We start from the raw sequence: 22,314 nt of genomic DNA, 5'->3' as shown, positions 1-22,314 counted from the left end.
TTTCAGGTCCTCGCTGGCGTTGTAAACTGTGGTGGTGAAGTCATCTTTCTCTCTCTCGTTCTGCTCATAAGGGAGCGGGAAAGGGGTGGGTTATTTTCCTTTCACTACGCATTTTTAGAGATGTCATTTCACAAGCCCCACAGGCTCTTCCGTGACATACACAATGTGCATTAAACCTGTTGCCTTACCGAGCCAGCTCATTCCTGAGCAACAGGGGAAAGAAACGAGCTGCATCCACGTTGCACTGGCTCACATCAGTCTTACTTGGACCTGTAGGCCCACTAGGGTGAAATCACATCACTTTCACTAAACTGAAACATCACATGAGAAAACTATAGGAGTCAAATCTTTAAAAAAAATCCTTTTATGGTCATTCATGGATATAAACCCCCAGAAACATCCCAACCCGGTTCGGAAAAAAGGAGGTTGATGGAAACACCTCAATTATTTTGCTCGGAAAGGAATGGAAAATATAGAAAAACAATTTACAAAGAGATTTATTGTAATGCTAAAGTTATGAGCTAAAACTGTATGGTCGTTAGCTTTACAAACATGACTTGTTCTTTATATTCACTAATCATGAATCCCTAAGCAAAGCTGAGCAGAAATGCCTTGTCCAGTTTGGAAGACAAACAGCTGCGTTGGACTGGGCTCAAACACAGGTGCCCCATTACAGCGACATCTCCAGTTTCACCAGTATAAAACCTGGAAGACAGGAATGGGAGGACAGCGAAGCGAGGCACACGCTAGACAACTTCTCCAAGGCCCTAGACCACATCAAAGGCTAGGTGAGGTTAAGTGCTGAGAGAATGATGTTTTACTTGAAGCTTATGGGTCATCAACAAATTAGGGAGAATGACCTAATACAGGTCATGGGAACGGACCAAGCTAGGACTTAGAGAGAGCTAGGTTCTGTAACAGCTCCTCCTGGGTTCTGAAAGGAACTACAGGTACACTGGTACTTTGCTCAGTGGTCATCCCTTATATGGAGTGTCTGAACCACCTGAGGAGGCAGTCTCACTGCCCCCTCTGTTTGTGTAACAGCCCTTTGGCACTGCACCGCTCGTCTGACCCGCACCTGTAGCTCAACCTGGCCTGGCCCAGAGAAGTGAGTCATTATGGGCCAGGACTGGGAGGCTGGGAGTTGGGATACACTGCCAGAAAGAGAGAGAGAGGGGAGGGCCTTGGCGTAGGCTAGGACACACAGTAAATGACCATGCTACCGCTGGGACGAGCTGTCTGGGTCTGGACTGTGGGTTCCTGTCTTGCTGGGGGAGGAGGAGGTATTTGTGTCTGCTCAGGACAGGTGTTGTTCACAATGTTTTCTTGTATGGGTCAAAGAGGTCACAGTTCAGGTTATTTTGTCTCCTTTTTAAGTGTTTTATGAGGGATATTAGTCAATGTAAAAACTGTAGTCCAATTAGCATTCACTTATAACCTTTCAAATACTGCCATAAAAATGCTCAAAGGTTGGGAATTATTAGCTATGGTAAATTGCTGTTAGTTAGCCAGTAAATCATATGAATCCGAACGTGAAGTTTCACCTTGGAGGAAGCAAGTCCTTTATGTTTAGGTCCTGCAGGTGCAGGACATTTAGTACAGCCTGGGTCTCTGTCTCAGTGCACTCAATCCCTCTGCCAGTTGTCCAGACCAGTCCTCCTCACACACACAACCACATGTTCCCCAGATAGGAGTATTATTCCAATTACAAACAGGAAGCTCTGCTCCATGTACAACAGATTGCCCCTTCACACATGGAAGCAACAGCTACCAAAATACTATCAATCAGTCTAGTGGCTCTGTAAAGGACCAAGAATGGAACTGTGTGTGTGTGTTGTTTATCTTCATGGAGGATGAGTGTGTATATGTCTGCATGATGGCCTTTATGTTCACAGGGGTTTTCTCCAGCCTTGTCCAAGGCAAATCAGCAGATCAACATTATGAAGAGATTGAACGATTGGAAATAACTCCCCGCATTACATAGCAGACTTTGGTTTATGACCCTTAAACGGGGTGTGCTAACTCTTTGTTGGTTTTAAAATTACATTTCTTGAGTGAGGTTACCAAGTGTGATTGACAGGTGTGAAAACGGAAATGACAGTATAATGATCACTTCAGTGGTCAATGGCCCTGTCAAATCTTAGCCCATAGGGGATTGCAAAGGGAGGGAAAATGAAGTATTTATCTTGTGTTAACAAAGACTTTATTCATACACAGCAACTGTTCATCTACAATGCTCCTGCTTGCCACTCAAAAGAGGAGAAGCCCTCTCTGACTCCCGGGACGATTAAACCGATGGAGGAATTTAGAGAAGGACCTCTTACACAAACATTTGCAGGAAGAAAAAAACATCCAAGCACTTGCGTAGGCCAGGGGACACTTAAAGAGGCCAGGGGACACAAAAAACTAGGACCATCAGCCCTTGTGGAATGTTGACAGATTGCCTTGAAAATGTTGAGCACTTTCTCACTTCTAGGAAAAAAATCTGAAAAAATAAAAAACCTGACCCTTACCTCTCTGATTTGGAAACTTGGATTAAAGCTTTATAGCAGATATTTAAATTGGGTTTTGAGGGGAAAATCAAGCATTATAGAGTCATACTCTCTCTCCATGCGAGACAACATGCTCTGTTCGAGTGACTTTCACCATTTGGATTTAAAAGAGAGTAGAGCACAGCAGTGGTATGTAGATACAGCTGTACAATACTTAGAATGGCCAAACCAGGTTGCTGAGAGAAATATAGTGCTCTTGCTTGTGGTGTTGGGTAAGTGCAACTAATGTGCTATTTTGCTATGAGATCATGTCTTGAATAGCGCTGAGTGATAGGCCTAACCATTACACTACCCTACAGGGTCAGTAGTGTAAAGTTGTCAGAGCTATGTGTCGCAGCTAAAAATGAATACCACACCAGAGAACTTGCAATACATACAGTACATAAACTAAAATATGGTTTGCCATATTATGGCAGGCCAACTAATGCCAGTTGCAAACAGGTCATTTACTCCTATTAGATTCTGCTACTATGGAGTTAAAATCTGAGCTAAAGGGACTGGAATCTCATTGTGGGAGATTATGTCCACCCTCGTAAAAAATATGCCAGTTTAACCCTTTCGATTAGATTGGTTTCCACATGCCATGAGGTCATTTTGGCAGGAGATTTGGGGGTTCCCATTAGTTAAACATTGTCCATCATCTGGGCCATTACTGTACCTATGCCAGTTGGCCAAGAAAAACAATGTCAGGAATTGGTCACAATGGGTTTTGAGGGTACGTACCGGTCTGACCGATAACCTTATCTTATTCCTAAAGTGTAAACATGGGTTAAATCATTCAAATAAAGTCAGGGTGTTTTATTTTTGATGTGGAAAGTTTTCGTGGCAAATTCCATGCTATGTTCATGGATGTACCCACACGATATCCATTCTAAACACAATACTTTGTCACCACCAGTCCATTGGGAGCAAGGCATTCAACATCAACACCCTGTTAATCACAACAAGCAAGAACCTAACACAATATGATAGTATAATAAGTAAGTATAATATTACTCATCACAACAACCTATGCTTTCAGCACATAGTGTAGTCAAAGTAAGAGAGGCTGGGTGTCTAAGTGAAGGGCCTGTCTGTACTCACCTGCAGGTGGGCTTGCGTGGACAGTGTACTGGCCCTTCTGGGTGTGGAAGCTCTTGACACTTGTGGTCTGGGTGTCCTGTAGGTCTGACTGTGAGGCTGATTGGAGCTTCTTCCTCTCTGTCTCGATGTGTTTCATCAGGATGGTGGTCATCTTGTCGCCTCGACCGCCACGGGCCAATGCCTTCTTTAGTAGCAGTAACTGGGCCTCCTGCAGACTGAACGGAGACACAACACACAGTCAACAGACACTCAACAGACCGGGCCTCCTTCAGTTTGGACAGGGGCGACTACAGACAGTCAACAGACTGGGCCTCCTTCAGACTGGGCAGGAGAGACAACAGACAGCATGTCAACAAGTACGGTAACTAAGAGTGTGTATAGTATAACTCATTGCCGTGCGTCTGTTACTACTGACAGCAATTTAGAACACTAGATTGGCAGCTAGATAAACTCCCTGGCCTAAAGATTTACTCACTGTATTGTTTACATGGGGGTACATATACACTATTGTAGTGTATTATGCAAGCAACTACAGCTAGTTAATTCAATTAGAGACGTATTTGATCAGCACCAACTCTCCTACAGCATCTGCCAAGAAATGAAAGAAAACCCATGACATGTTCATCCATGTTTTTTTTATACACAGTTATCAGTTTATCAGCTTGTTGGGGCAGACACACTGACTAGGCCGGGGACTTATCGGCCAGACTCCATGTCTTTCTCAAGCCCTAAGGTCTTCTTGGCCCAGGGTTGTTTGGCAATTCACGGTTTCCATGGCAAATGGATAAAACATGTAAAAAAAGGGGCAGGAGCTTAGCCAATGTTGTAAGCAGGGTCTGGATTACTTGTTTGATATTGCCCAAGTAAACCTTCTTGCATGTATTTACAGTGCATTCGAGTGTACCTGCGGCACTCTCAATAGAGTACACACACCCACCTTATTTCCACTCAATCATACAGTAATACCATTTTAGTACGCCTTGTAAGCCAGCAACCTAGATGTTTTTATTTGTATTTCTCTGCAGTTGTTTTTCTAACACACCCCAAAAGTCTGCTCAGACTTCATATTTTTCACACTGGATGAGTGGGCCTCAAGTGAGCCATGAGAGCAATGTGTCTGACGTACTGTAGACTATAACACAAACATAAAAACATTCACCTTAAACATTCACCTTAAATAGTGTTTTACTGCACTAAAGCAGGAGATGGATGTTTGAAAGATAGTTTTACGTAATGGAAAGCCTGTGTAAAAGAAGAGCAATCATGGGCGGTTGTTATTTGAGAGAGGCACTATATCAAATTAGTCATTATTAAAAATGATATATTTGGCTCACTCTCTACTAGTGTTGGGCTGTATCTAGATGTTTACATCGTCATACCGTCCTTCTCACATCCCGGGATTTACGGTATTTGCGGTTTAGTACACAAGGGGGCACTAAAAGCACAAAATGTGTCTTTACCAGAATGCTAACAAAATTAGCACAAGTAATAGCGAATTTCCATAGAGGCTGCTAGCTAAATATGCTAACGAGCGCATACGAAAATAAACGAATTGCAAAGACAGGAATTCCAGCTCATAAAGTTATACATACATAGGTAGTAGCTACCAAATGTCATGTTTTGTTGAGTTTGGACATTTTGAAGCAAATGTGAAAGAGAGACATTGTGCAAATGAACAAAGTTTTGACGCATGCTTGTTTGAAGGAACAACACTTGCTCTGGAGCAGCATGTGTACAAGCTGTGTCTGTGTGGAGTCTGGAGTCGCTAGGGCAATGATCTACCGGCCTGCTCTGCTCAGAGAATAGGGGGAGGAGCAGACTGAGGGGCCAAGAACGAGAGAAAAAACCCTCAAGGAAATCAATATAGCAGTGGCAGTTATACCGATAACTCCGACAAAGAGCTTTGACTTCTCAAACACGGCAGAAAGCTAACACTATTTCATCCCCTGTCTCCATACTAATTTAGCCACTTACTTAGCTAACTAGCAAGTTAAACCAAATACACAGCTATCTCAACTGATCTGGGGAACTTCACTAAGCCTCAATTGTAAAATAATGTGACAGGTGAAATGAAGAATGCGATCTGCTTCATCTCCTAACATATTGCACAAGTTGACTGCAGGCATTTACTTAAAAAAGTAGCTACAAATATTAAAATGTATTGAAAAACATCTAAGGAATAGTTTACACATACATGTTATTCAACCATGTCATCCAAACTGCACGTGGGTGATTGTAAGATGAACGAGGTCCACACTCCAGGGTGGCGGTAATGCACCTTAAAGTTGGTTACCAAACACCATATCAAATTCACACAAGAAGAATAAATGAGGAAAGATGAATCAAAGAAAACGACCTAAAAACGAACCATGTTTCCCCTTTTATCTGTAGATTAGTTGTCGGAGTTGAGGACACATGATTTTGTGTGACTAAAAATGGGTTCGAATTCTACAAAGGACCATATGCATTTCAGGTAAAATAACAACCCAATGTTAATCTCCCAGGACAAATTAGCTAGCAACAGCAAGCTAGCTAAATGTCCATGAATGTTTCATGTGTGTTTTGACCTGTGCTCAAATTAATATAGTTGGTTCAGAGTTGGTTTTGGTATTTAAAACTGCGTGTCACCACTGTGGAAAACCTCTAGGAATGAGCTTTACATCTAGATAGGATGTGGTTCAATTATGTTGAACGATTTTTTTGTAAAGTCTAATCTCTCAACACATAGATCAACAATGGGGTGGAAAGCATGTTGACATTTAGTGTGTCACTAATCCATGAGGTGGAAGTCAGCCTACTGTGCCGGCTGCAATGTCCTGGCATTTCAATAGTCTATTGTGTGTATGCTGTTTATCTATGCTGTTTATCTAGGATCGACCCTCTTCCTACCCCGGCTGAAGTCAGTGCACTGCAACCAGGTCAACACTGCAAGATGGCACTCCTAGATTACCGCACTGCTTTCACCCATACAGCTCCGTTCTGCCTAGTTGAAAACGCTCCGATGTGTCATAGCCCACTCTGTGTAGGCAGACTTCAGTCCGTGCGATGCCGTTCCCAGATTACAGCACAGTTTTTTTCAGACAGACAGCGGTTCTGCCTCGTTTCAGATGCCTATGTCATTCTGTGGAATTCTGAGTGCACTGTGCCTGCAGACAGAGTGATCTTACAGAGTCTACCTGTGGCCGAGCCACTAGTACAGAACTGCATGGGTGTGTTAGGAGTATTTACCTACATTACATACTACATTTACTTTCTTATGGATACCTGTTGAGTACCATGGATCTAGTGAATCCGTAACCCAAGATATTTACTTAGTTACAGTTTAGCATTAGCATCGTTGAACGCAAAACAATGAGAATAGTTGGAATAGGACCCCTTTTAGCGTGTTCCAAAAAGGTTGCCTAAATCAACTCCGAGTAACTTGAAACCAAGCAAGAGCAACTTGCTACCAAAAGAGGTTTAAAAGCTTTGGACAGGGAATTAGTTTTACCTAAAAACATTATGAAACTATTTGGACACGTCGCTAAAATTCTATCTAATATCCTGATCCCTGGGTGTTGTTGCTGGGCAGAATGATTAAAAGCCAAGAGAATAGAGATAAGGAAAAGTCAAACTATGAAGAGGCACTGGGGTCATACACTAAGAACAAATAGAGCTTATGTCTAACTGTCTCAGAACCAGACTAAACCCAGACGTGTGTGTGTGTGTGTGTGTGTGTGTGTGTGTGTGTGTGTGTGTGTGTGTGTGTGATGACAGGGAGCCGGCCTGGTGGTCTGAGGCATTTCACTTAGACTGGACAGAAAACAGCAGAGATGGATGGTCAGTGGTTGAACCTATTCCATCAATCTGACCTACAGCACCACAGTCTAGCAGATTGCCTGTAATCCTATAGAATGGCCATAGTAATGCATACATACTAGAGGTCGACCGATTAATCGGAATGACTGATTAATTAGGGCCGATTTCATGTTTTCATAACAATCGGAAATCTGTATTTTTGGGAGCCAAATTTGTCGATTTGATTTTTTATACCTTTATTTTACTAGGCAAGTCAGTTAAGAACACATTCTTATTTTCAATGACGGCCTAGGAACGGTGGGTTAACTGCCTTGTTCAGGAGCAGGACGACAGATTTTCACCTTGTCGGCTCGGGGGATCCAATCTTGCAACCTTACAGTTAACTAGTCTCATTGCACTCCACAAGGAGCCTGCCTGTTACGCGAATGCAGTAAGCCAAGGTAAGTTGTTAGCTAGCAATAAACTTATCATATAAAAAACAATCAATCAATCATAATCACTAGTTATAACTACACATGGTTGATGATATTACTAGTTTATCTAGCGTTGCATATAATCGATGCAATGCTGGGGGATGATTTAACAAAAGCGCATTTGCGAAAAAAAGCACAATCGTTGGACGACTGTACCTAACCATAAACACCAATGCCAATAATATCTTAAAATCAATACACAGAAGTATATATTTTTAAACCTGCATATTTAGCTAAAAGAAATCCAGGTTAGCAGGCAATATTAACCAGGTGAAATTGTGTCATTTCTCTTGCGTTCATTGCACGCAGAGTCAGGGTATATGCAACAGTTTGGGCAGCCTGGTTAATTGCGAACTAATTTGCCAGAATTTTACGTAATTATGACATAAGGTTGTGCAATGTAACAAGAATATTTAGACTTAGGGATGCCACCCGTTAGATAAAATACTGAACGGTTACGTATTTCACTGAAATAATAAACGTTTTGTTTTCGAAATTATAGTTTCCGGATTCGACCATATTAATGACCAAAGGCTCATATTTCTGTGTGTTATTATGTTATAATTAAGTCTATGATTTGATAGACCAGTCTGACTGAGCGGTGGTAGGCAGCAGCAGGCTTGTAAGCATTCATTCAAACAGCACTTTCGTGCGTTTTGCCAGCAGCTCTTCGCAAGCACAGTGCTGTTTATGACTTCAAGCCTATCAGCCTAATGGCTGGTGTAACCGATGTGAAATGGCTAGCTAGTTAGCTGGGTGTGCGCTAATAGCGTTTCAAACGTCACTCGCTCTGAGACTTGGAGTAGTTATTCCCCTTGCTGTGCAAGGGTCGCGGCTTTTTAGGAGCATTGGGTAACGCTGCTTCGAGTGTGGCTGTTGTTCCTGGTTCGAGCCCAGGTAGGAGCGAGGAGAGGGACGGAAGCTATACTGTTACACTGGCAATACTATAGTGCCTATAAGAACATCCAATAGTCAAAGGTATATGAAATACAAATGGTATAGAGAGAAATAGTCCTATAAATACTATATTAACTACAACCTAAAAACCTCTTACCTTGGAAATTTGAAGTCTCATGTTAAAAGGAACCACCAACTTTCATATGTTCTCATGTTCTGAGCAAGGAACTCAAACGTTAGCTTTTTTACATGGCACATATTGCACTTTTACTTTCTTCTCCAACACTTTGTTTTTGCATTATTTAAACCAAATTGAACATGTTTCATTATTTATTTGAGGCTAAATTGATTTTATTGATGTATTATATTAAGTTAAAATAAGTGTTCATTCAGTATTGTTGTAATTGTCATTATAACAAATAAATAAATAAATAAAACGGCCGATTAATCGGTATGAGGGTTTTTTTGGGTCCTCCAATAATCGGTATCGTCGTTGAAAAATCATAATCGGTCGACCTCTATTTATTTATTTTACCTTTATTTTACTAGGCAAGTCAGTTAAGAACAAATTTTTATCGTCGTTGAAAAATCATAATCGGTCGACCTCTATTTATTTATTTTACTAGGCAAGTCAGTTAAGAACAAATTTTTATTTTCAATGACGGCCTAGGAACAGTGGGTTAACTGCCTGTTCCTTGTCAGCTCGGGGATTTGAACTTGCAACCATTTCGGTTACTAGTCCAACGCTCTAACCACTAGTCTACCCTGCCGCCCATGTACATACTGTACATCAGACAGCTTTGGCTTTGGTTTACAGTAAACACAAACATGCTCCCATTCCATGGTTTGACTCAAAGCAGTGGATTAATGCCCCACATAGGTCGTGCCCCAAACGTCACCCTATACCCTATGTAGTGCACTACTGTTTACCAGGGGGCGTCAAAAGTAGTGCACTACATGTGGAATATGGGGCCATTTGGGACACAACCATAGAGGTGTGATTAGTTTAAATCCAACATACTGTGGTGTCGAGGCCTGCAGAGATTAAACTGTTTACATGGATGAGGAAGCTGGGTTAGTGAAATGTGAACTCAGGAATGAGACGAGAAGCAGAGCCAAAGACGAGAGAAGACGCTCCATCCTTTCCAAGATGTTAAATCACTCCTGGGTTTAACTTCTCTACGGTGTGTTTTTTAATCTGAAGAAGACATGATTTCATTGTACACAGACACAAACACAAGGCTCAAATCAAAGAAAGCTCCCTTAAATCCTTTGAAAGATTGCTTTGTTTGTAGTGATGCATGTGACATAGGGTGGTGATGCTCTACCTTTGGCTGCAACAGAAAGTTGGTTTGCCACGACAATACAAGACACGAAATCAAGTAGTAATCAAGAAGACATTTGTTATGTTGTAAATGTCAATAGCCTTGGTATAAAAAAAACAATGTTGAGGTCGCCACTGAAACAATACAATTTCACTACACACATCATCAGAAACGATTATGGTAATTCGGTCCAAATTTCCACATAGTTGGAGGCCTCAGGCCAGTGGATATCTATTTTGCAGACAGTGTTTTTGCTGCTTTTGTGAATGAGTAGCAGTGGATGCTGGGGGTTGTTAAAGGGAAACTCTGTTTTCCTCATTAGTCCTAATTGGAGACATACAGTACCAGTCAAAAGTTTGGACACACCTACTCATTCAGGTGATTTAGTTTATTTTTACTATTTTCTACATTGTATAATGATAGGGAATACATTAAAACTATGAAATAACATATGGAAACATTTAGTAAGCAAAAAAGTGTGAAACAAATCAAAATGTTTTTTATATTTGAGATTCTTCAAAGTAGCCACCCTTTGACTTGATGCCAACTTTCGCACGCTCTTGGCATTCTCTCAACCAGCTTCATGAGGTAGTCACCTGGAATGCATTTCAATTAACAGGTGTGCCTTGTTAAAAGTTAATTTGTGGAATTTCTTTCCTTCTTAATGCATTTGAGGCAATCAGTGTTGTGTTGTGATAAGGTAGGGGTGGTAAAAGATCAAGTCCATATTAGGGCAAGAACAACTCAAATAAGCAAAGAGAAACGACAGTCCATCATTGCTTTAAGACATGAAGGTCGGTCAATGCGGGAACATTTCAAGAACTTTGAAAGTTTCTTCAAGTGCAGTCGCAAAAGCCTTCAAGCGCTATGATGAAACTGGCTTTCATGAGGGCCACCACAGGAAAGGAAGACCCAGAGTTACCTCTGCTGCAGAGGATAAGTTCAATTAGAGTTAACTGCACCTCAGACCGCAGCCCAAATAAATGCTTCAGAGTTCAAGTAACAGACACATCTCAACATCAACTGTTCAGAGGAGGTTGTGTGAATCAGGCCTTCATGGTTGAATTTCTGCAAAGAAACCATTAGTAAATGACACTAATAATAAGAGAAGACTTGCTTGGGCCAAGACACACGATCAATGGACATTAGACTGGTGGAAATCTGTGTCCAAATTTGAGATTTTTGGTTCCAATCGCAGTGTCTTTGTGAGATGCAGAGTAGGTGAACGGATGATCTCCGCATGTGTGGTTCCCAACGTGAAGCATGGAGGAGGTGGTATGATGGTGCTTTTCTGGTGACACTGTCAGTGATTTATTTAGAATTCAAGGCACACTAAACCAGCATGGCTACCACAGAATTCTGCAGCGATACGCCACACAGACAGAAGCGATCTGGTTTGCGCTTAGTGGGACAATCAATTATTTTCAACAGGACAATGACCCAAAACACACCTCCAGGTTGTGTTATGGCTATTTGACCAAGGAGAGTGATGGAGTGCTGCATCAGATGACCTGGCCTCCACAATTCCCTGACCTCAACCAAATTGAGATGGTTTGGGATGAGTTGGACCGCAGAGTGAAGGAAAAGCAGCCAACAAATGCTCTGCATTTGTGGGAACTCCTTCAAGACTGTTGGAAAACAGCTGGTTGAGAGAATGCCAAGCGTGTGCAAAGTGTTATTTTATAGTTTTGATGTCTTCACTATTATTCTACAATGTAGAAAATAGTAAAAATAAAGAAAAAACCCTGGAATGAGTAGGTGTGTCCAAACGTTTGACTGGTACTGGAGCCTGTACACAGCTAGACAATGCTCCTCAAATATATAAAAACCTGACTTCAAGTGACTGGCCTCAGGGCAGTAATTGAATCACTACACAAGGCAATATCGTGTACACGTGAAATATCTAAAATTGCAGTATTGTATACATTAAATAACATGGGAATTGATGTCTTTTTAACCAACTTCAACAATGCTACAAGAGGACTCTGACGAGGCACATAAACCCAAAGTGGGTCGTGACACATCAGTGTAAATTACTTTTGAGAGTTAGAATATTAGAATACACAAGGTGTAATTTCGGACATTTGGTTGTGCCAGTCACAGACAGTCACTCCAATTAGCGTTGTAAGCTAACAATGTTTATTTAGAATGTTAAGTTAGTCTAGCCATAGATTTTGTTAGTCACTTTCACTCATATCATATTAACATGGCATAAATGTGTACAATTTGAATTGCAGGAAATTAGCATTAAATATGCAAAGATTTCTTTCTGCCCCATGGAAAAATCTGTAGAATTTCATGGAACTTGCTTTAAAACTGCAATATTGTCTCTACTTCCCATCGCAAAATGCTGGCAAGAGGGGCCACAAAAAAAAAGGTGGCATGTTTTCATGAGCATGGGTCCCAGGAAAACACAGATTTTTTTCATTTGGGTCCCAGGCTGAAAAAGTTGAAGAACCCCTGAACTATTATATGAATGACGAACATTAAAGTTTCCAACAGCAGTCATCCACCAATGACTTTCTAATTTTGGCAAAAGACTTATGGAGACTAAAAGCTTAATTTTTCATTTCAGAGCATAAAGATGTATTTCTTTCACAGGCAATCCTACTGCATGCCTTCAAGGGCTGTTTGGTGTCTTTCCATCACTCGTTTTGAACTTTGTCTGCATAATTAACGGTTTTGAAAATAAAATACTAGGACCAGTTGTAGAAACCAAATCTCTTTACTATGAACAAGAACACACACACGCACACAACACACGCACACGCACACACACACACACACACACACACACACACACACACACACACACACACACACACACACACACACACACACACACACACACACACACACACACACACACACACACACAGCTGCTCCATTTGCAGTACAGTTTTAGTTCCACTATGATTTACAGTAAATTTTATTTGGAGAACAGTTCCACCTGCTGACTATCATGGGTAACTACACCTGTTAATTGTAATGGAAGGCTGCTTTCCCATTCCGCAAACTTAAGGGTTACCTTTCTATCAGTTGAGGCTACAAAATATTGTCACCACTGGATTAAGTGTGGGCTTTTTATTTGTTAACTAAAGTTTCAATTTGCTGCCAAAATAAATATTTATGATGAATAAAATGTGATCTGGTCGACAGCACAAAACGATAAGTCTTCATATTTTTCTCAACTTATATTTCATATTATAAACTGGGTGGTTCCAGCCCTGAATGCTGATTGGCAGACAGCCGTGGTATATGAGACCGTATACAATGGCTATGACATTTATTTTTACTGCTCTAATTACTTTAGTAACCAGTTTATAATAGCAATAAGGCACCTCAGGGGTTTGTGGTATATGGCCAATATACCACAGCTTAGGCTGTATCCGGGCACTCTGATGTGTCGAGAGTAAGAACAGCCCTTATCCGTGGTATATTGGCCATATACCACACCCCCTCGTGCCTTATTGCTTAACTGTACTGTATATAAACTCCTGGGCTGGCACTGAGCCAACCCTCTCAATCATTTGGAAAGGTGCCACTCTTCAACCGATCGCTGCGTGCACCTGCCCACCCGTCCAGCGTCACTACTCTGGACGGTTCTGTGAATACGTGGACAACTACAAATACATAGGTGTCTGGTTAGACTGTAAACTCTCCTTCCAGACTCACATCAAACATCTCCAATCCAAAGTTAAATCTAGAATTGGCTTTCTATTTCGCAACAAAGCATCCTTCACTCATGCTGCCAAACATACCCTCGTAAAACTGACCATCCTACCGATCCTCGACTTCGGCGATGTCATTTACAAAATAGCCTCCAAAATACCCTACTCAATAAATTGGATGCAGTCTATCACAGTGCCATCCGTTTTGTCACCAAAGCCCCATATACTACCCACCACTGCGACCTGTACGCTCTCGTTGGCTGGCCCTCGCTTCATACTCGTCGCCAAACCCACTGGCTCCATGTCATCTACAAGACCCTGCTAGGTAAAGTCCCCCCTTATCTCAGCTCGCTGGTCACCATAGCAGCACCCACCTGTAGCATGCGCCACAGCAGGTATACAATATCTCTCTGGTCACCCCCAAAACCAATTCTTCCTTTGGCCGCCTCTCCTTCCAGTTCTCTGCTGCCAATGACTGGAACGAACTACAAAAATCTCTGAAACTGGAAACACTTATCTCCCTCACTAGCTTTAAGCACCAGCTGTCAGAGCAGCTTACGGATTACTGCACCTGGACATAGCCCATCTATAATTCTGCCCAAACAACTACCTCTCCCCCTACTGTATTTATTTTGCTCCTTTGCACCCCATTATTTCTATCTCTACCTTGCACATTCTTCCACTGCAAATCTACCATTCCAGTGTTTACTTGCTATATTGTATTTACTTCGCCACCTTGGCCTTTTTTTTGCCTTTACCTCCTTTATCTCACCTCATTTGCTCACATTGTATATAGACTTATTTTTCTACTGTATTATTGACTGTATGTTTGTTTTACTCCGAGTGTAACTCTGTGTCGTTGTATCTGTCGAACTGCTTTGCTTTATCTTGGCCAGGTCACAATTGTAAATGAGAACATGTTCTCAACTTGCCTACCTGGTTAAATAAAGTTTTAAAAATTAGTTTTTTTTAAATTGGAAAGGTGCCCTGATTCTAACACCTGCGCTGCATCAGGTGGACCACACTAAGCGCCACAGACACACTGCACCTGTGGCCCACATGCTTAACCCAGGCCTTTGACTGGAGACTGGCACTTCAAAGCCAGCAATCTGAGAGGAGGAGGAAATGGAGGAGTAGAGAAGGGACTAAATGGCACAAGCTGGTGATGCAGTAAATCAAGGTAGTGCACAGTAAAGAGAAGTCAGAAACTCACGTAAGAGGTTGCCAGCGCACAGCGTAATATTTCTTGGTCTCTGGGTTGGTGGTGCTGGCTGGTGTCCCCGCTGTCCTCCATGCAGCTGTGGTCTCTGCGGAAACTGGGGTGGTGGTGGTGGGGATGACGGTGGTTGGTGGGAGGGTGATGGTTGGTGAGAGGCTAGTGGTAGGTGGGAGGGTGATGGTTGGTGAGAGGCTAGTGGTAGGTGGGAGGGTGATGGTTGGTGAGAGGCTAGTGGTAGGTGGGAGGGTGATGGTTGGTGAGAGGCTCGTGGTAGGTGGGAGGGTGATGGTTGGTGAGAGGCTAGTGGTAGGTGGGAGGGTGATGGTTGGTCCTGAGGTGGTGGTGCTGACCATGGGGCTGGTGGGGCGCAGTAAGGCCCAGGGAAGGCCTACGAGGCCATAGGTCACGCTTGCAAACTCACAGCGGGCCCCGTAGAAGCCCGTTCTGCATTCACAGATGTTGGGCTGCCTGCACACGGCTCCGTTGTGGCAGCGTGGAAGGCACCTTGCTTCAAGTGAGGGGAGAGAGAGGAGGAGAATGTTCATTAAACCAGAATAGTGGACTGTGATTGAGATAGCAGAAACTCAAGCGTAAGAGGATAACTGGTTTGACCAGCACAACCTCAGCACAATCTCAATAAAAAACTCAGTAGGACCAACAGCTTAATGTGCATTGTAACTTAACAAGGAAAACAGCCAATGGTGAATGTCAAGATTTCACTCCCCTGAAATAAACTAAGAAATGAAAAGGGGAGAGGAGGGAGAGAGCCATGGTCCTGGAAACAGGGAGGGGGCATTCATGCATACACGATGCAACGTTTATGGGCTCTGTGCTCCTCCAGGCCCCCAACCCTGGCCCCTAGTTCTTGATTTCTCCCATCATCCCTGGCTGGGCGTCATTGTGCCAGGGCTGAACCCCCTGGAGGGCTCCAGTAATGGCCCATTGGCCACAGACAACAACAGCGTATCCCAAACCCAGCAGCTTACCACAAATCTCCTGGCCGCCTCCATGAATAGCGATGGGCACCGCTTACTGACATTGTTTCGGGAGTTGTGCACGGAAACACTTTTTCTCCATGGATTTTTTCACATGAAGGCGAGCACAATGTGCTCAAACAGAAGTGAGACTCAAAGTGCACAGTGGACTGAATCTAATGAAGGGCTCTATTCAAATCAGACCGGCTTTAGCCGACATCCGCATAGCGGTGGTTTTGACGGTGGAACTGCGTAAGGGCTGTCAAATGCACAAGCGGCTGCTGGTGTTATACCTAATGTCGACATTGCTATTGGCTGCACTGAGTCGCATTAAAAGAAATCCCATGAAGTCTTGTTTACAAGATGGAACACTGGAATGTGAGATGTATCTACACCTCCATTAGGATGATAGAAACCCTAATTATTTAGTTTCATGATTTTCAATTTGAGACTCATATTTCTATATAGACTAGGCCTACACTTTCTCGTTCTGAACTTGTAATGCTAGTGAGACAGGTGTTGTTTCAGAACAATGATCAGAAGAGCAGCTGCTCACCGATTTGACAGCTCCAACGCAGTTCCACCTCCGACAGTGACAAAACATCAGCTATGTGGGTGTCGGCTATCGCCGGTGAACGCTTGATCTGATTGAAGTGGAAGCAGATTTAGGCCTAGATTCAGAGTTTCCTTCTCAGTGTGGCTATTATCTTGCATCACTAAACCTCAGAGGAGGAAAGGAAGTATGGGTGTTTATTTTTGTGTGTGCTTGCGCCTGTGTGTGTGCGTGCATGAATGAACGTGTGTGACTGTGTGAGATCCACAGTGAGTCTGGGCTTCCTGACAGAGTGCAGAGCTGTGCTTTGCAGAAATGCTGAGCCAGGTTGTTTTGACATGACACTGGCCCTTTAAATCCTCTGGGTCAAGTGGTTGGATCAAGTAAAGGTGTTCAAATCCCTGTAAACAAGGCTTATGGAGGTGTAAATTATAATGATAACACCACAGAGATGTTGGAGACGGACATGAATAGGAGCTCTTCCTTTCTTCAAAGGTCCTGACCTCTTCTCAGTGTACAGCATGGTGTGTAGACAAAGCAGGGCCTGTATTCATAAACCGTCTCAGAGTTACATTGCTGATCTAGAATCAGTTCTGCCTTTTAGATCCTGATTATATGGACAGGGGGGTATCTACATCATAGATCAGCACTCTTACTCTGAGACACTTTAAGAATATTGCACCAGGCCTGTCAGGGGTTTAGCTAAAGGCTTGCTGGTCCAGGGTCAAATCCAGGTTTGGCCACCATCACAGACCACTATGGCTGTGTTTACACAGGCAGCCCAATTCTGTTTGTTTTTCTCCCACTAATTGGTCTTTTGACCAATCACATCTTTTTCAGAGCTGATGTGATTGGTCAAAAGAAAATTAGTGAAAAGAAATATCAGAATTGGTCTGCCTGTTTCGATGCAGCCTAAGACAGGCTCTCTAAGACCAGAGGTGCTCAACACACATGACATATTCACTTTTATAACCTATCGAAACACATCGATACCGGACACTTTTTGCTACACCCTGTAAGCCTACAGGTGTCCTATTTTACATTTCATCAATCTGTTGTTGCAGAGAATTTTCCAGTGGGAAATTTAAATTGTAGTGTATTTGAGGTTTAAAAAGGTCAAATGTAAGATATTATATCTGTAAACTGTGTAGGTCTTGACCGGCATTCATATTTGCCATCCACACCTCCACCATAATCAGAAAATGATGATACAAAGACATCTGGAGCGTGTATGATTTCAGACTGAGAGAAATGGGAGAAAACACAGATTGGACTGGGTACTGCTGATGTTGGATGTGACATTACAACTTCCAGCTGGGTGGAGAGAACATTCCATTGTCCTATAGAGCCTGATGGATGGTCTCTCGCTCCTTATTAAACCAACTATTAACAGCTTGCCGTCTATATACAGTACTGGGAATAGACCATTCACAAGTACCATGATAGGGACTGTCATCATGGGCGCCATAAAGCCCAAATATCTGAGGGGGCACAAAGTAAATGAGGGTGGCTGGGGGGTGGTATGGAGGGGGGCTAGGCCTGAAATGTCTTTTTCTTTTTTTTAAAGAATCCCAAAAATATGCTTCTCTTCATCTCTGATAAAATCTGGATAAAATAATGAATGGTAGTCAGTATATTTAGTTATTGCTTGCGTTTCTAAAGTCTACCAACCTTGCCAGCAAGCATGCAAGCTAAGATGGTGATAGACAAGCTAGCTACTCGAACTTGATTGACAGCCTGGTACACAGCTGCCTGATTGACAGCTTGGTAGCTAGTTATGAGGTTGGGAGATATGCTCCAAATCTTGGCTAGCTAAAGCCAACTTCATAAACTTGCTAGATGGCTAGTAGTATTATACAGGGACACATGCCCCCGTGCCCCCTATGGGCACGACACCTCTGGCTGTCATGGTGGTATAAGGACAGCCATCCCTATAGTATAAGTATAGTATATAGCTTCTTGCAAGAAAAAAATCTGAATCACGCGGCAAATGTTATTTGTCACATGCGCCGAATACACCAGGCGCAGACCTTACTGTGAAATGCTTACTTAGAAGCCTTTAACCAACAATGCAGTTGAAGGAATAGAGTTTAGAAAATATTTACTAAATAAACTAAAGTTAAAAAAAATACAAAATAAAACAGACTTGGCTATTCATGATATTCCATGATATGGTGTGACAAGATCTTTATATCATATTTTCACAACAATGTGGAACAACATTACATAAATGGAAGGGCTGACTGTCCTGCTATGGAGAAAGGTCAGTAAAGATGAAAAACTTACGTTTGGTGCATTTCTGAGTCTTGGGTGAAACGGTCCATCCGTGGCAGCACCTGTTTCCACATACATTAGGCCTGCAGAGAGCATGGGAGACAGACAGCATGTTAAAGATAGCTGAGTCTACAGGAATCTGAGCAGGATGAGATCATTGCAGCAGTCAGGGGTGGACTGGGACCAAAAATTGCCTCTGGCATTTCTAACACTGGACCATTTTTCCCTTGAGGCCCCCACACAGGCTCTTTTTTCCCTTCAAGGGCACTACAACAGCCCATGTTGTTCCTTGAGGCTACCATTATTAGCCAGATAACAATAGTTTTGCACAGAAAATCCAAGTTAGACAGGCCTACTAGGCTAAAAATGGACCAGCCCATCTGGCATTTGCCGAAATGCCAATGGCTAGTCCGCCCTTGGCAAAAGTTATCACAGTACATAGTTTAGGCTGTCATAAATTAAGATTATGCTTAAAGACAGGAACCCCACATACTCAAAAATCACAGACAGTACTGCTTTATAACAGTTCAAGGTCATGAATACAAAATAAATCACTTAATTTGATCACAAAAGGATCTAAACACAGTCCTATTTTCACAACTCCCTGGATATTCATAAAAAACTACCTGGGCCCCCAGAAATGTACTATTGCTTCAGTGTGAAACAATGAATACCTCCTTGTCTTTACACTTGCCTTTGGACGTAATAGATTCAGGGTGTTTAAAACAGGAGCTATGAATATGAATGAGGGGCCATGGTGTGGTTGCCCTGGGTGAGAAGGGTATCTGTCCGTCCCGTGCACAATGGATGACAGATATTGTGTTCCCACACTGGTCTGGCCATATGTCTGTCTCTGGACCAGCCGCTTGGCCACTCTCTTTCACAGATTGGGTAAACAAAACGGGATTAAGGGTCCTCCACAGCGTCTCACAGCGTTTCTGGGGCACCCGCCTGTTTATCCAGGGGGCTTCTGGGAGAAGAGGCAATTAGCACGCCAACACAAGCAAGGGTGACGACTCCCACTTCAAAGTGACAGCTCAGCGCGACCCACGCCACCGAGCTCCCCTTATACCGCCTTTGTGGGATTTGCTAATTAGTTACAGTTTCCTGGCTTTATTGTGTGTTTGCAAATAGTGGGCCAGGAGCCTCTTCCAACAGGGACTGACTGGGGGTCTGCAAAGGAGCAGAGGTAGGGCCCCTATTCAAACCCAGCAGTGAACTGACCCAGAGGAAGGTGAGCCTGTCTGGGAGACTGGGAATAACCTTTAACCCCAGGCCAAGTTGGAGGCTAATTCAGCAGATGTCACTGCCAAAACAGACTTTACCACACCATTGTTGCGCCGGAATTACTCAAACATCACCGCTAAATTGCTGATCTTTCAGTTTGGACATCATGAAGGATTTTTTAATTGATCAGCAACATCCGATCTCAACAAAATATTTGCAAACTTCCTAACCAAACCCAAACACCTAAACAGGACTGTGGTAGGCATAGCATCTCTGACTGACAGTACCCTTCAGTGCAGGTGTTGAACTGAACACCACCCGGGTTCTTCCAACTATGAAGACGGGTGTTAGTCAGAAACCACTGAGACGAGGGGGGAGGGGGGGGAGGTGCTTTCATTCCAAATAGGGAGTTGTCAGCGGTGGTGACTGCCTGTTTTGTCTCTTGTCGGGTCTTAATGCAGTGCTGACACTGCTCTAATAAAGTAGAAGAATCCCCAGGCCCTGTGCTTACAGAACTAAGTGGGACCTGTCGTCTGGGTGGAGGAGCCACCCCCATTAAGAGCCTGCATACTCACACTCCTCCCATCCACTGCCACAGGCCATCCATCTTTCGATCTTGACCGTTTTCGTCTGGTGACTGAGCACTGATTCTGAAGTGCCTGACTCTTAGACTTGGGCTTTCTATCCTCTCATCTTCGAGGAGTTATTCTAAAAGGCTCAGACTGAATGATGACTCCTTAGTTCTAGTGTCTCTCTGCTCTGGAGTGGGACTAATGTTGTCGAACACGAGAGAGTCCGAGAGCTTCTGTATTGCGGCATGTGTTGCGTTAGGGCCTATAGCCTGCCGTACAGTACGAGCACCTCATAACACTGCAATGTTTCAGAGGAGCTCTGTGGCTGTGAATAAAAAAGACTCACACAAAGAGAGCCTTAGTTACAGTCACACACTATGGCCTCACTGCAGCTCCGCCAAGTCAATCCATGCTCTTGTTCTAGCAGAGTTCAGGAATTTCTTCCCACATCCCTCCACTTCACCCCCTTAGAGCAGATCAATAATATATGTGACCCTCTTTTAAATGACGTGGGCTGCTAAAGATCCTCATCAAAGAGGCTTTGAAGTGATGCCAGTTTCTGGGGAGGGTCTGTCGCTCTGTTCAATCCCCTAAGCCTGGGTTGAACTGCTGAACCGCCACTCTGTGGCTGGCTAGCGTGACTAACCTGAACGCAAACTCCCCTCGTCCACCCTCCAGTGACTGTGAAAGTTCTCCCTTTTACCCAATCGGGCCCAGCCTGCACCCTCACCCCAGAGCGGAACAACGACAGTGTTTATTTTGGACATTCATTCAGGCTCCTTCTGTGCATTGGGGCTAAATAGAGCAGAGTGGGACTGTCGTGGCCCACAAAGAGAAATGGCCTGTTGGTGATACTAGTACACACAACTCATTTACCTCAATTAGTGAAATGTTTTTTCACTACATGAAAACATGAGTTGAGGCATTCAAATCATCCAAATTAGGCGGTCTGGAAAAAGGGAAGTAATGATTCATCCTATTCATTGCTTAGAGAGCTTGTACACGGTTCTACGCTCATGACCAGAGGTACTGTAATGTGCCAATGCAATGGGATAATCAAAATTCCTCCCCTAGCTTTAATGATCAACATTTCCTCTGCAGGTCAGGAGAATACTAAACCGGATGATAAATGTGTTGAGTCTCTAATCTGGCCAAAGTTCAGAAAGTGGCAAACTCCATGAAATGTTTGTTGTGCATGAAGTGCCATTTCCCAGCCCGGTGTGATTTGACTTTGGGTCCATTTATCACTTGTTGTCATGCACTTGAAACAAATGTGCAGTTAGGTCACCGTATACATTGATAACTCTTGCATCAAATAGAAGAATTTCACACATTCCAAGAGGGACTATGCAAGCATACACGCCTGTGTACATTTTTGGGATGTAACAACATTCACATTGGATTGTGGTCTACCACTTTGATGGATCATTTAAACAGATAGCTTTAAATAGGCTACCGATCTGGAAGAAAAAAAATGTACTTCAACGCATTCTGTTCTGTAGTATGATTTTCCATAGGACAATAATTGACAAGCTATTAGACAATATAATAAACCCCCAAATGTTTACTGTCTTAATCAAAATGTTCATGAAGCTATCAAATGACAAAGGACACGGAAACATGGACTGATTATGTATACTATAGGCTACATTATGTCCGGAGTTGAAGGCTGTATTAACATTTTTAAATCACACAT

The 22,314-nt window shown here is 43.0% G+C and overlaps 1 protein-coding gene across 1 annotated transcript; it reads right to left on the bottom strand.

The window, feature by feature from the left end:
• Positions 1 to 670: 670 nt before the first annotated feature.
• LOC112267360 (hepatitis A virus cellular receptor 1-like) lies at positions 671 to 20,653 on the bottom strand. Its single transcript, XM_042296652.1, has 5 exons — positions 20,622 to 20,653; positions 18,832 to 18,902; positions 15,013 to 15,526; positions 3,636 to 3,850; positions 671 to 705 (listed from the first exon to the last, which is right to left on the bottom strand). The coding sequence occupies exons 1-5, from the start codon at positions 20,651 to 20,653 to the stop codon at positions 671 to 673; spliced, it is 867 nt and encodes a 288-aa protein (XP_042152586.1).
• Positions 20,654 to 22,314: the final 1,661 nt, after the last annotated feature.

This window comes from Oncorhynchus tshawytscha, linkage group LG14, assembly GCF_018296145.1.
Source record: "Oncorhynchus tshawytscha isolate Ot180627B linkage group LG14, Otsh_v2.0, whole genome shotgun sequence".
Taxonomy (NCBI): domain Eukaryota; kingdom Metazoa; phylum Chordata; class Actinopteri; order Salmoniformes; family Salmonidae; genus Oncorhynchus; species Oncorhynchus tshawytscha.
Note: the sequence above shows the minus strand (reverse complement) of the source record. Positions and strands in the feature narration are given on the sequence as shown.